Raw genomic sequence first — 14,265 nt, 5'->3', positions numbered from 1 at the left:
GGGCAAACATCACAGAAGCAGCAAATAAAAGAACGGAAAATAAAAGAAAGAAGAATAAAAGAGCAAAATATTACTATGGGAGATGTCGGTGTATGAGGTTAGATAAGTGAGTGCTACTGACACCGTTGCACAATCCCATTACTTTCCTCAATAAAGTACTGGCAGCCCAGTGATTACCTCACAAATGCAAGAAAGACAAAGAAGAATCTTGATAGAAATGGAATTTGGTCTTTTTGCGGTTTTTTTGGGGGGGTGGGTGGCGACGCAGACCTTTCCCATCCATCTCTCTCTCTCTCTCCCTCTTGCTTCCTTAGGTGATGTCTGCAGGCACTAACCAGGTAACGCAGCGTAATAGAGAACACGTGTGGTCACCAGTGGCCTAATGGAGAGGGGTCGCAGAGAGCCTGTCGCACTGCTTGATTGAAACTGATGGGCCAAGATATGGAGGCCACCGAGTCCGACCACCCAACACGGACCTCGCTGTCTCATCAAACAGACATGCACATGAACTCCCATGCACACGCACACGCACACACACCTTACCTCTGAGTTCATTATTCAATTTGGCCCTTCTAATGACCACTGAATTATGCTGCCAGAAGTGATTTGCCTTTCCGCTGGACGTACAGTCCTTCCTCCACTCTGCATAATAAGAGGCAGCGATTCAGACCCCGACCTCCAATGAGCCAATCAGTGCATTTCGAGAGATGATCTCAGGATAGGAAGGCGTCTAAGGCAGTGAACAATTATAGAGAAACGGGGTACACGTTTTGAGTTTTAAAGGTTTGCTGAATCTAGTTTCTGTGCGAATAAATGGCTGTCAAAGCAGGTCACTGACGGTCCTTGGTTAAAGATGTTAAACCACTGATGATAAACATCTCTCTATACATCTTTATGCAACGTGTGTGCCACCATCAGCCTTTGTTGTCCGTCATGTTCGATGTTGTTGGCGCACTGGTACGATACGTCATGTATCTCGCTGACACAGCCATCGGGCTCAGCGATATTACGATATTATCAGGATGGCTGTTGCATCTCAAGTGTACAAATAATGGAAATACATAATTTATTATACTGATGCAGGATGTAAATATAGCAACCCATCACACTGACCCCTGTTAGTCTCTTATATATCGTATACTCATGCACTGTGAGGTGAAAAACTGCCCCCATTATTTTTTTATAGATTCCTTAGGTCCAGGTATCGGGTTTAATAACAACAAAACTCCTCTACTTTTTGCTTTCTTCCATCTCTTCAAGGTTGTTGGGTGGCTGCCTCTCCTCTTTTCACTAGGAGCTGTAAAATCTATTTGACAGCTCTGATTTATGACACAGCATAGGCACCGAGCGCCTGTGGGGATGAAAAAAGGGAGTGTATGTTCAAGTGTGTTTGAAAGTGTGCGAATGTGTGTGGGTGTGTGGGAGCACGCCTGGCTCAGAGAGGACCACCGCCACTGTGCTCAATGTTCAAGCACCTGACAGAGGAGGACACGTAAGGAACTGCCAAAAAACCCAGACACATATGCACACAGATGTCCAGGTGCACATGCAAAAAATCCATACAGTGACATATTGCGCACTATATCGGGATGTTATTGTTTTCGTGGTGTTCCTAACATACAGTAACCTGTAGTAGCATTAACAGTCATGAGACAAGTGAAACCAACCAGCAAACGAGTCGAACATCCTTAAAACACTCATGATTGTTGATGATGAGTCTCAGGCTTGACTTAAATGTGACAGGGCTCTAAAACTGTAGCTCTCCCTACGTTGTTGAGATTTTTCAAAAGGTGGGATGCCACAATTGAGTTCCAAAAGAAGGGAATTGGAGATGGAAAGAGGAGGTAGTAATGCAACGTTATAGACGCCAACTGCAGGAGGAAGAAAAACAGGTCTAAAAAGAGTTCAAGAGTGTCATACAACACCCTCAACACTTCACTTAACAGCTATTTTTCTAGTCACTCAGCACTTAGGCCACATCTGGATTTATTATTGGCCTTGTTGATGCAAAATGATGACGTTATGTCAAATTCTGTAATCTAACAAAAAAAACAGTGTTACTAATGACATTAAGGTTTTAGGGAACCAGGTTCCTGCTTCTGTCTAAGTGTAAAGCTGGGTTTGTGTCTTCTGCTCACTTGTCGTGAAGCTCCTCTGTGAAGAAAACATACTTTTGAATACTATGAATATTCCTCTGTGCTCAAATACTGTGAATAAACGGGCCCTTCTGTATGAATCTGTCGGTGCTGGGTATATATCACAATAAAACTAAATTCAAAAGAAACTAAACTCAACAACTTAACTGAAACTCAACAAAAAGAAAAGAATGGAATGGAAGTGCTTTTACTTTGAAACAGGATCCAGACGAGCTCTGTGAAATGTGTAAAAGATTTAGACTGTGAAGAAAGTTCATTTTCACTCTGTGAAAATGTCTCATAAGTTATTATGTGTGCCTAAATGAAAAGTGCCACACACACACACACACACACACACACACACACACACACACACACTTGATGTGAAACCGGCCTAAGGGGAGGTCACACGAAATACTTTGGCCAGTAGAAGCAGGTTTTTCTGAAAAAATATCTGTTTCTTCAACACATATTTATTGTATTTTGCACAGTTCAGTTATATTTTCTGAAGATATACCTCTCACCAACATAACTCCCAACCCTTATCTTAACTTGTTATAAAATGATGAAAACTCAAATGATGACATACCGAAAGATTTTCAGATTAAGATACTCATATGTAGGAAAATAAAAACTACTCAAACAATTATCAAAATAGTTGGCAATCACGTCGATTACTAACCAACTAATATTGCATCTTTATATTCCATACATAAATATATATGTATTTATTTATGTATATATGTACATATATACGTACATATATGTACACATATATACATACATATATATATACATATATATGTATGTATATATATATATATATATATATATATATATATATATATATATATATGTATATATATATATATATATATATACATATATATGTATATATATACAAAAACCTCTCCTCTGTCCTGCTCTCCCCACCTATTTGATCATAGCATAACACCATTTGTTCCATTCAAGGCCAGGTCAGACACACAAGGTTCCTGCTCCCCAAGGAGATGGATACGAGCGTATGCTCACACATACGCTCGGGGGTCTAAAAATGAACGCCGTGCAGGGACACGGATGCATCCATGTAGAATTGTGCACGCCTGTGACACTGTCAACCCGAGAGTTGAATTTCACACCTCGTGCCTTCGCTGATGTCAGGCAGAGACAGGTAGCGCTGACGGGCAGCAGAGATAGCACAGGATGAAGAAGCTCACAGAAGACAGAAAATTCTTCACAGGGAGAGCGACAGCGTTCAAACACACTAAGGAGGTAGTGTTTTTTGGAGTGGTGGGGGGTTGGATTTAGTTATAAAAAAAATGTGTATAATTGGAAATTATACACATTTCCTCTACACCTGTGACATGAGAGCAACAGAATAAGCAGCTGCGAGAAAACAAAAGCATTGGAATGTACACTGACACAGAATCTATACTAATGAAGTGTTTCCGCGGTGCTCAAGAGGCATACATCCACTGGGGCTGTGGAGTGTCTTGTCACCAGCTAAAACACACCTCAGTGGTTTGATGCAGTCTCGGTAAAATGCTCTCCCCACCCCTCTGTCAGTCTGTTACAGTCATTAGCAGCATGCTAATCAAGGCTAATTACATTGAGACAGGCAGACACAACTCATTTCTTATCATGACAGAGTGCCGCTGTGTTTGTGGTGCCTGAAAACTCTGTGGCACTAAATGAGGCACGGCTCATAATTAACTTTTTTTTTTTGTTAGGTAAATTATGGCGACTGTGTTTTTCTATTTGATTCCTATTGCTACTGCTGTCAAATGTTAATAGGTTTGTCTGAGGTTTTCCAATGCCTCTACATAGGGGAGATGGGAATAGTCTGAATGTATAATTTTTAAATAACTTTGCAACAACTAGCATAATATGAATATATGAATAAGCAAATAATTAAGTGGTAGCAAATTAAGGAGACAAAAGTGGAAGGTGAGGGGGATGAGGGAATAAGACACGGGGTAGGAAGGATGCAAGGTGATTCCAGAAAAGGAAACGTGAAAACAGAATCTTGTAGGAAAGGTCTCTTCCACAGTAATGGACTATAAGTGTCAGGCGGTGCAGTTTGCACCCCACCCCCACCCCCTTCTCCACCCCCCATTCTAGTTGCAAAAGCTAATTTTAAAGATTGTGCTGACATGGCAGAAAAGGCCTCTGTTCCCCATTTTCCATATTTCATATACGGTCCATTGGAAAGCATTGTCTGCAAGTGTCATGGCCAAGCACATTTGTGAGAGATGCATTGCAGAACTTATCAGTTGGAAGATGTGCTTAAGTTAAGCATTTTGAAAGTCACTGTGCAAGGTAGGCCAATTCATTTCAAAAGCAAATATAAATCAATCGTCACTGGGTTCACGAGCAGACCTACAGTACGGCATGGGCACCCGAGGACATTAGGCGCAAGACTCAACAAAACATACAACAATACATTTTATATACACGCAACATTAATCACCATGAGCTTCAAGATACAATATTGTCACAACGCCTTCAGTACACAACAATATTATTATATTATTGCAGTATTAAAAATATTAATTTCCTTTTTTTCATCTGCAAAATTAAATCTCCTGCACAATAATTAAGCTTATACATATAATGTAATATTCAACAGAATATGCAAGTGTAATAATATAATAAGAATTGGAATGACGCGTCTTATAAATGACCAACTTTTCAATACGTTTAATTCATACAACATGCGCACATGTAATGCTCAAGCATGACTTGACTAAACTTGGCGTAAAAGTTTCAACATGAAATAGTAGGACAAACGCTAATGTTTTAAACAGTAACATAATTATGGTTCCACTCCAGTTTTAAGAGAATCAGGGTCGTAGGTCACACTAAATATTTGACACTGAAAGAAAAAAAGAAGAGTTATTTTAAAACTGCATATATACATATACATATATATATATATACATGTATATGTGTATATATAGACATATACATATATATGTATATGTCTATATATAGACATATACATATATGGACATATCTATATATAGACATATACATATATATGTATATGTATATATATATATATATATATATATATACATATATATAGACATACATATGCAGTTTTAAAATAACTCTTCTTTTTTTTCTTTCAGTGTCAAATATTTAGTGAGACCAACGACCCTGATTCTCTTAAAACTGGAGTGGAACCATAATTATACATACATATATATAGTATTTTCTGGATGTGTTCCAATAAAGTGATTGAGACATAATTACTGTATGGTTATTGTAGCATTGCCAAAACAACAAATCTAATGGTGGTGTAACACTTTTGCTTAGTACTGTATTTCTATTCTGAAATACTTATCTCCGTTTATGCCAGCTGGCAACAAATGTTCCACCGCTTCATCATACGGTGGAATAGCCTTGCTTTTAGTACAACTGTGGTCCAGGAGCTACGGGACGTATAGAGTCAGTATAGGTTTACATGTTTTTTATTTAGTTCATCACCAAACCTGTCAGGAGTGACCGTTTTTTTTTGTTAAACCAATGAAGCAAAAAACATATCAAAACATGGGATTAACTTAACACTCAGTGAGGAGGGAGCAGTTAGTGCCATCGCAGTAATCACAAAAATGAAAGACCGCAATAGGAACTATACACCACCTCAGAGGACGACAAGCCACCGCTACAACCGCACATGGCGCCACGTTGTATTTAGACTAGTTCAGACAGAAACAGTGACCAGTGGCTAAACGTAAAAAGATGCTGGACTCTTTAAGAGCGGCACAAGCTGAATTGCTTAAATATAACGTTTTGGGGAGGTTGCAGAATGACCGTACACCGCGCTGTTAAGCCACTTTCATTTACCACATTAGAAATTCTTTACCCGTGACAATCCTAGGGGCAGTGGGGGAGGGATTATATGACAAGGGGCAGGGCTAACAGCAAAGCATAAATCCTCTGGTGTTGACCATTGGACAAAGGAGTACCTTTGCATGCATGGAATCCCCCCTGTTGGCATTTGCGTCAGAACAGAGACTCACATGTGGGTTGGCGTTCTAAAAATGTCCAGCAGGCTGTACACCGACATGTTCAACAAGACCATTGGGCTTCTTCTTCTTCTTAATACATCCAGCAGGTTGTACACTGAGAGATGTAACGCTGCCCTCCACAAATTGAAGTTCTTAATCACAGTTTTGATTTCTTCAACACAGTCCAAACTTCTCCTTCCTTTTCATCATTATTCTTTCATCCTTGTCCTTGTGCCTTAATCCCGGATTCTTCAGCTCTCTCAAAGTTCCTCATCACCCCAGGCCTACTCACCCATCCATCCTCCCCATACCTGGTTTTTACTTTTTTTACCACCGCATTCCCACCACAGTTGGGCTCAGCAGGGACAAATGACCACATAATTTTCATGTCTTTGAAGATTCTTATTGGCTTTGAAGATCCTTCACCTAACCCCAACCCCAGGTCCCACTATCTCACAACCATCACTTCACTGCCATTCTGTCTTTGGACACATTCTGGACCGGTGCCGAGAGTAATGGACAGCTCAAATGTAACCAAAGGTATCTGAAGCATGAGACAAGAAATAGCAGCTGTGCAGGTCTACCTGAAGAGGCTACTGATAATGGCCGGGAAGCTGGAATCGCACAAGGTCGAGCTGTTTGTTGAGGGGCTAGGTGTTGCACTGTGTGAGAAGTTCATAGGACACTGGTACCCCGAAAATCCCAGCAAAGGACAGGCATACAGGTGCATCCGAGTCAACAGGTTCAACAAGGAGGATCCAGTGATCCTCCGTGCCTGCAGGGAGAGCGGAGTTCAGTACAGTGACCTGGGACTGCCCTATGAATTCACGCTGTGGGTGGATCCTAGGGAGGTCTGGTGCAGGTACGGAGAGGAAAGTATGGTCTTCTCAGTGGCCACTTTCTCCAGTGATGAGATACAGGATAAACATGTCGCCAAGAAGGTGATCAGTACTTTGACAGACGTGACATCAGACTACCACTCAGATTCTTCCTCAGAAAAAGAGAGAACACTCACTCCCCCTCTCACCATTGACACAGGCCACAGTTCCAAGGGATTAAACCCAGATGCTCCCGAGTGGTATCCAAGTAAAACGGCACTTGCGGAAGGTGACATTCCTCCACTGCCCACGTGTGATTTCATGCCTCAGAACTTCAGGGTCCCTCTTGACCAGACATTCCCCGGACACACTGATGGGTCGCAGATCTTGTTAGTGTCGCCAAATATATTTGTAGATCTTTTTTCAAAAATGAATCAATCAATAAAATGAAACTGCTGACGTTTAGCCTGGGTTTTAACTTCATCAAACGGGCGTGGGCCACCTTCTTCATATTATTCGTTCTCAAAACCAAGCCAACATATTTGGACAGCCTAAAAACATAATTATTCCAACCTTAACCAGTTAATGTCTAACCCTAATTCTAACCTAACCAAAATTCTAATTTTAGCTCTAAACAACTAGTATCTTAGAAATCAGGTTCTCCTTAATTAGGACCAGGTTTTGATCTCCATGAGTACTAAGTGTCCTGTAAGTGTTTAAGCCAGACACAATCCTAAAGAGGTAAAAAGTACACACACATGCACACCAATACTGAGGTGTTAACACTTATTTTGTCTAAATAGACTATTTTTGCAGGACAGTAAGGGTGCGCATTTGACTAAATACCTCACTGCCAAGATACGCTCATTCGTCTAACTCTCTTCATTCTTCTTACACTAAATGTCCTAGTGCTCTATTGTCCACTAAAGGTCTCGTTTGACCTGTGGTAACAGTGAAACTGTAAGCTACTGGTAAGGTTATTAGTAACACCTGTGCTTTCCCCACTACGACAAGCTGTGAAAGAAGCCTGTGGGTGACAAAGACATGTTGAGACTTCTTTTTTTGAAGATGAATCATCCCTAGTTGGCTACGCTGGTAAGTCACTAGAATTGCCATGTCTGGCTTCAATATACAGTTAAAGGAATACTTAGCTTTGTATTACTAGAATAGAGGTCGTATTTTTGAAAAATAGTGATTCCCAACCTCAGTTTTCCCTGAGTCCAGAATTATCTTCATTATTTTCTTTGTTACGTGCCCACCAGTGACACTTGGTCCGAGGCTTGAAACTGCAATGCTAATTCTGGACTTTTTAGACCCACTCGTAGGGGGACGGGACCTGATTCCCAGAATGTAAACAGTGTCCACCATCTTTGCTAACAGGACCAAGTGTCACTGGTGGGCACTTAACAACGAAAACAATGAAGATATTTCTCAACTCGGGGGAAAAATACTACCCTTATTCTAGCAATACAAAGCTAAATGCAAATCGGTGGAGTATTCCTTTAATTGTGTGCAGGCTCACACACAAACACTGTCAAAATACATGACAATTTTTTTGTAAAATGAAATGAAAATGTGTCCTTTTAAAGCGCTGAGATGAGGTCAAAAGTGTAATGAATATAAATTCAGTTTAGGGCCGCACTGTGGATTAGTGCTTATTGAGAGATGGCTCCTCAAAACCGTGACCCTGGACGACCCTGTATCGACACTTTGAGTGTCCTTGTGGAAGGAGCCAATCTACACTTAATGGACTGTCCAGTTCAGTGGTGCGGCACCGGCTGTCCTCACTGTTCAGGGGGGAGATTTCCTCGAGTCACTATCATATTATTCTACTGATGACTGTCTTTAAGTAAGTATGCAACCTCATCATCTCGGCAAGAATTTGCCGCTAAGCCACCGTGCACTCGAGGAGCTAAAGAGCTAAGCAACTTATCAGGAGGCTTCCGCTGCAGGGCAACAAAGCCGGCCGAGAGTGCAAACAGCAACATGGGTCCAAAGCCCTGCTTATGTCATCGCTTCTCTGGGTATGGTGAAAAAAGTGCTACTTTCATTCCACTAGTGATAAGGGAGAGTGAAAAGGCGTGAAACCGATGTATGTAATGCTGATGGACGTAGTAAGTCTCTGGCTGAGCAGGAGTGGAGTGTGCAATTCAGGGGGGAAAAATGCAACATCAGCACTGGTTGGATTTATTTGAATGAATGGACTCGACTCGGCGAAGGACTGGGGGTGTTTTGGGGGTGGGGGGGGGTGTTTGGTGTCAAAGCAAGTGGCTGAGACATGGCTAATGCTTCCAGTGAGCTGTGGCCACCTAAGTAATTACTACCTCCGCTGTTAGGTTAATCCGCAGAGCAGAGCAAACTCAGGAGAGTTTAGCTCAGAGCAAATGTCAGAAAGGGACACAGACCTGTCTCAGTGAGGATGTTTGAAAACCATCACTTCATACATTCTGAAAATCTGCTCAGGGACACACAAACACAAAGGTGTGTGTAACAATCAGGGTTGCAAATTGTATGAATCTTTGGTCAGTTAATCACATACAATAAATGATCATGTGCTAAATTAAATTTTTTAGCAAATGACACAAACAATAGCAATAGCCTCATTAACATCATTTCTTGCATTCAGATTTTTTTTCAAGCACTGATGACATAATAGATGATATATAGTGTGGCTGAAATGTAAACAAAGAACTAATTTCCTCTCTTAAAATTACTGACAGGTCTCATCATGATTTAAGGTAGTTATTTTCTACGATATGTTTTCTAATGGTTGTGTTCCAGTATCCTGCTGGTTAGGATTCAAATACATTCATTCACTGTAATCTAACAGGTAAACAGTTGCATTAATGTAGTAAATATTTCTATGACACACCATTGACCATGTATAGATCAGAGATGAATAGAAAATATTTATGAAGCACAAGACAAGGAAGTTCATTTTTAAATCTTAAGAACACCAAAAAAAACTTATTGGGGAAAAACAAACTACATGAAACTGCCTACACTTACTAAAGAATAAACATAGCAAAGCTTTTCTTCTGTAATGCATGGTTTACTACACAAAAAAAACAAGAATCATTACAACAGCAGTTTGCTGACAGTTCATTACAGTAGGTGCAGCTCTTCTCCTCCACCTGTTACTGTTCACCACAAAGTCTACAACAAACCAGCTGTGCATCACTCTCTCTCTGTGTCTGGAACTATAGTGTCGCTGTCAAGAGTTTACCTTTGCGTTCGGAGCGTTTCTTGCGTCTCCTCTTGAACCTGCGCCGGATCAGGCAGTAATAGGAGTCCTGGTTCTGTGTGCCGTTGGTAAGAAGGGCCATGCCTCGATCAGCACTTGTGCCGAGTGTGGAGCAAACTACACTGCTGTCCAGAACTGGCCTTGCTGTGATCTGACTGAGAACACTCACGGATAAGTCTACCTGTCCCTCACCTCTCGCAGCCAACGCTGTCACACTAATGATAACATATAGTCAGAGTGGCCAACTCCACACACCTGCAGCGTTTCTTTGTTTCTACTTTAGTCCTTCCCTCGTCTCCCAACACTCTTTCCCTCCCTCCCTCCCTTGCCTCCATCTCCTCCTCCTCCTCTCGCCGTCTCTCTCCGTTGACTCCATGTCTGCCCTATCAGTAGTCAGAGAAGGAAGACGAAAGAGGGAGAGTGAGAGGAAGAAGGAGGGGACTCTCGGGGAAGAGAGGCTCGTCTTTTCAGAAGGGTTATGAATTAGCACGGTGAGCAGAATCACGGCGTCCTCGCCCGTCTAATCCCCCTCACAAAGTAACTGACATCTCCGACGGGCGTTACGTTTCCTACGTTTCCTCCGACTGCTTTTTCACCTCATCACACAATTTCTGTAGCTGCACTGCGGTGGGGGATCATTTTAGCATTCAAGAAAATCACTAACTACAACTCAAAAGTACAAACATAACACTGGACTTTTAATGTTACATGTAAATATGCTTCATTATTGCAATAATGGATTCCCTTTTGACCTTGCCCCTTCAACTACATCTCAAGTGATCATGCTTGTTTTCCCTCTCAGAGGCTGAGCAGGAAGGGAAGGATAAAAGATATGCACTGCCTCTCTCTAGTGGTCATCTTCTGTAATTACACGTGCAGAGGCACAAAAGCACCCGTTTCTTTTAGGCCTTACAATAGTGAAAATACACATTCATACAGCACTTGTTCACACGCGCATGGTACATCAGGGGGGCAACTTGGGTTCAGTGTCTTGCCCAAGGACACCACAGCATGTGGAATGAAGGAGAAGTGATTGAATCAGCAACCTTCAGATTAGAGGACGACTGCACCTCCTGAGTCACAGTCGCCCCTGGCTGAAAGCCCACTAATGCTGATTGTGGTTGAGTGCTAATGTTGTTGTTTTTTAAAGCTATGTTAGTTATGCTGATGATGAAAAATAGAGAGAGAGAGAGGGGACACTCACCGTTGGCTGTGGTGTGCGACGTCTGTGATCGTAACAACCTGATGGAAACAAAGACGAGATGTAAGTAAACGGCAGATTTTTTTCAGGGCAATTCACCTGCGGCCTCCCATACACAATCATCAGTTCTCACATATACAAACATACAGGCATACAGCATGTCAGGCACTGGGCGTCAGACAACGATATATAAGATTAGTGATTAGCACTCTGGCCTTTGCAGCAAGAAGACCCGGGTTCCCGACCCAATCGGAACAAGGGCCTTTCTGTTCTCCCCGTGTGTGCGTGGGTTTTCTCCGGGTTCTCCGAACTTCCTCCCACAGTCCAAAAACATGCAGTATGGGGATTAGGTAAATTGGACCATAGGTGTAAGAGTGGATGTTTTTTTGTCTATGTATGTGGCTCTGTGATGGACTGGCAACCTGTCCAGGGAATACTGTGCCTATGTCAGATGAGATTGGCACAGCTCACCCTGTGACCCTCATGTGGAGGATAATTCGCAGGACACTGTAAAAAGAAAATGACTTCAATGACAAACTTAACTAGTAGTTACTTTAGTTCGATTTAACTTAATTAAAAGCAGCTCAATTATGGATATTGAGTCATTTAAACTATACTAAAATATTAGTGTATTTAATATTTAGTATTTAATTGAAGTTAATTCAAACTAAGATGTTGAATTTACTTAATTTATTGAAGTTTTTACCAATTGAAGAACTTTTGTTTACTTTGTCAGCCATTTTTCTTTTTTCTTTAGTGCAGGGCAGATGCTCAATTATGGTTACTTCAAAAGCAAACACCGACATTAATTTGACTCAAAGTAGGGTTGAATCAATTTATCAATTTATTCAGGATTCACCAATTTAAGTTTTCCTTTTTTGTTTTAGTTTTTCTCAGTAGAAGATAGATGGTAAAATCTGTAAGAGCCATTTGTGCTGTTTTTGTTTGTGGAACCTCCCACCACCATGCAGGAGGACGTGCTCTCCATAAGGTAACGGTGATATACTGTACCTCAGGTTAACAGGAGTGTTGGTTGTTGCTCAGTCTATATAGATTAATAATGTCTTTGGCCTTTTTTAAATCCCCCGATCTCCCCCAAGATTGAACACAGGTCTCTATGCCTGACCCCGGTGATTTTGCAGCAGAAGTTTACAATGCTGCCGAGAGCGTGTCTGTCCTTGGAAGATAAAACACTGAACCAACAAATAAAAGACAATGTTAATTTATAAAAGATTACTCGGCCAGGCTTCTACATCAGATGGATTTTCCAAACTTCACAATGAATCAATTCTTAAAAAAAACTGGCATTTTTTTTCCAGTCGGCCATTGTTTAAAGTAAGGACATGCAAGTTTTCCCCCCAGTAAAAGTGAATAAATCTGTTTATTTAGCTGGAAAAATGTGTTTCTAATTAATTTACTGCCATGCAGGCTTCATGCTACTTAAACGCCTTCCTTAAAGCTTGGCAGACACAAGAGCTTGTAAACGAATCCTTGCTGCAGCTGTGAAAGCCATCTCACATCATAAATAACCTTTTGTTTCTTGAAGGATAACGACAATAAAAGGCTGTCAAGTCCTTTTGTTAATATTTACACTGATGTGAGACGAATGGTTCAGCAGGACAGTGATTCTAAATACAACCGAGGAGCTATCAGTGGCTACTGCTGTTGCTGCTACTGTTGTTGTTGTTCTTGACAGGACAAATCAGCCACTTGCTCAAGTATTAAAAAAGGCCAGCTACTGAATCTTTTTTTTTTTATTATTGTTTGGGTAAAAGTCTAGACTTTTGTGCATTTAACACAACAGATGTTGAACCAAAGTGTTTTAAATAAGGCAAAATTAAGTGCAATTAAAAAAAAGCAACACATTTAAAACAATGTCATACAGCGTCAGGTTTTAAAGTAAGGGTCAAAACTGAAAAAGATGAGACTTTAAATCAGATTTAAAAACATGGGATGGGGAGACTGTTCCAGAGCTTTAGGGCAGCCACAGAGAGACCTTTGGTTCTTGAATGAAAGATGGGGACTCATGAAAGGAGGATCTAAGAGGCCCTGGAGCTGAATAGGGCCTCTTAGTACTCTCTACAGATACAGAAAGACAAAATGTTTTAAATGTCTATTATTTTTTTTAAAGAATAATAATAAATACAGAAAGCTGCTTCAACAGGTCAAAGTGTCAACTATGAAGTTTGACCTACATTTATACTTAAAAGTCCTTAAAACTGGAGTGGAACTATCATTAATGTTACTGGTCAAACCGGTGTTTGTCCTACTATTTAATTACGAGGAATAATGTGCTGTGAAAAAGGTCTTATGCCAGATTTATTCAACACATGGCACAGGTTGTATGAGTTAAACTCACTGACAGTTGAAGTCACATCATTTCAATCCAAACGCCAATGATTATGAAATTAGAGAAAAGATTCAAAACAACAGATCTGATCTAGGAACCACATACTGAAGTGACACTAGTCCAACTTGAAAATCTGAATTTAGGATTGGATTTCAGTGTCCACACCACACAGCACTGAAAATCGGATACGACGAGTCCCTAAATGTGATGATAATAATAATGTGTACTCAGCTGACCTGAGTGATTATGATGCAGCAAATGCAGGGTGGATTAAATATTAATACATTTACATTTGAGATTCCATCATGATTAAACTGATTATAGACGCATAAATGACCATAAATTACTTTGTGCAGCGAAGCAGTAAAAGACTCAGAGTGTAGAAGAAAACCTTTGGTATTGTTTGTTTGACATGTTCCAGTGTGTGATTAACAGTCATTTTGATGTACAGGTTGAAATGCTGCTTCTGAAGTGCAAAAAGTAGGTAGTGAAACATACCAA

At 40.8% G+C, this 14,265-nt stretch overlaps 2 protein-coding genes across 5 annotated transcripts in view; one reads left to right on the top strand and one right to left on the bottom strand.

Annotated features, from left to right (window-relative positions):
* adarb1b (adenosine deaminase RNA specific B1b) overlaps positions 1-14,265 on the bottom strand; it is a 121,074-nt gene that overhangs the window by 31,533 nt on the left and 75,276 nt on the right. For 2 of the 4 annotated variants that reach the window (XM_044019678.1, XM_044019677.1), the window contains exon 3: positions 11,418-11,455. The exons of 1 other annotated variant lie outside the window; for it this stretch is intronic. Coding sequence is in view for 1 of the 3 variants with exons in the window: in XM_044019676.1 (XP_043875611.1) it covers positions 10,196-10,295 (100 nt within the window). In the remaining 2 variants the exon portion in view is untranslated. Of the gene's footprint in view, positions 1-10,195; positions 10,474-11,417; positions 11,456-14,265 lie in introns of those variants that run through there. One more of the 4 variants, XM_044019676.1, reaches the window with a different exon arrangement.
* On the top strand, positions 6,699-7,319 carry LOC122762736 (protein BTG3-like). The gene is made up of 2 exons (XM_044017919.1): positions 6,699-7,258; positions 7,300-7,319. The coding sequence occupies exons 1-2, from the start codon at positions 6,703-6,705 to the stop codon at positions 7,317-7,319; spliced, it is 576 nt and encodes a 191-aa protein (XP_043873854.1). The 5' UTR covers positions 6,699-6,702.

This window comes from Solea senegalensis, linkage group LG2 (genome assembly GCF_019176455.1).
Source record: "Solea senegalensis isolate Sse05_10M linkage group LG2, IFAPA_SoseM_1, whole genome shotgun sequence".
NCBI lineage: Eukaryota > Metazoa > Chordata > Actinopteri > Pleuronectiformes > Soleidae > Solea > Solea senegalensis.
The sequence above is the reverse complement of the archived record's forward strand: the minus strand, read 5'-3'. Positions and strand labels throughout refer to the sequence as shown.

Excerpts from the sequence above, each read along its gene's own strand:
- LOC122762736 (XM_044017919.1), top strand. The coding sequence starts at position 6,703 with ATGAGACAAGAAATAGCAGCTGTGCAGGTCTACCTGAAGAGGCTACTG. Across the intron at positions 7,259-7,299 it reads TAAAACGGCACTTGCGGAAG|AACTTCAGGGTCCCTCTTGA; the intron begins GTGACATTCCTC and ends TTCATGCCTCAG.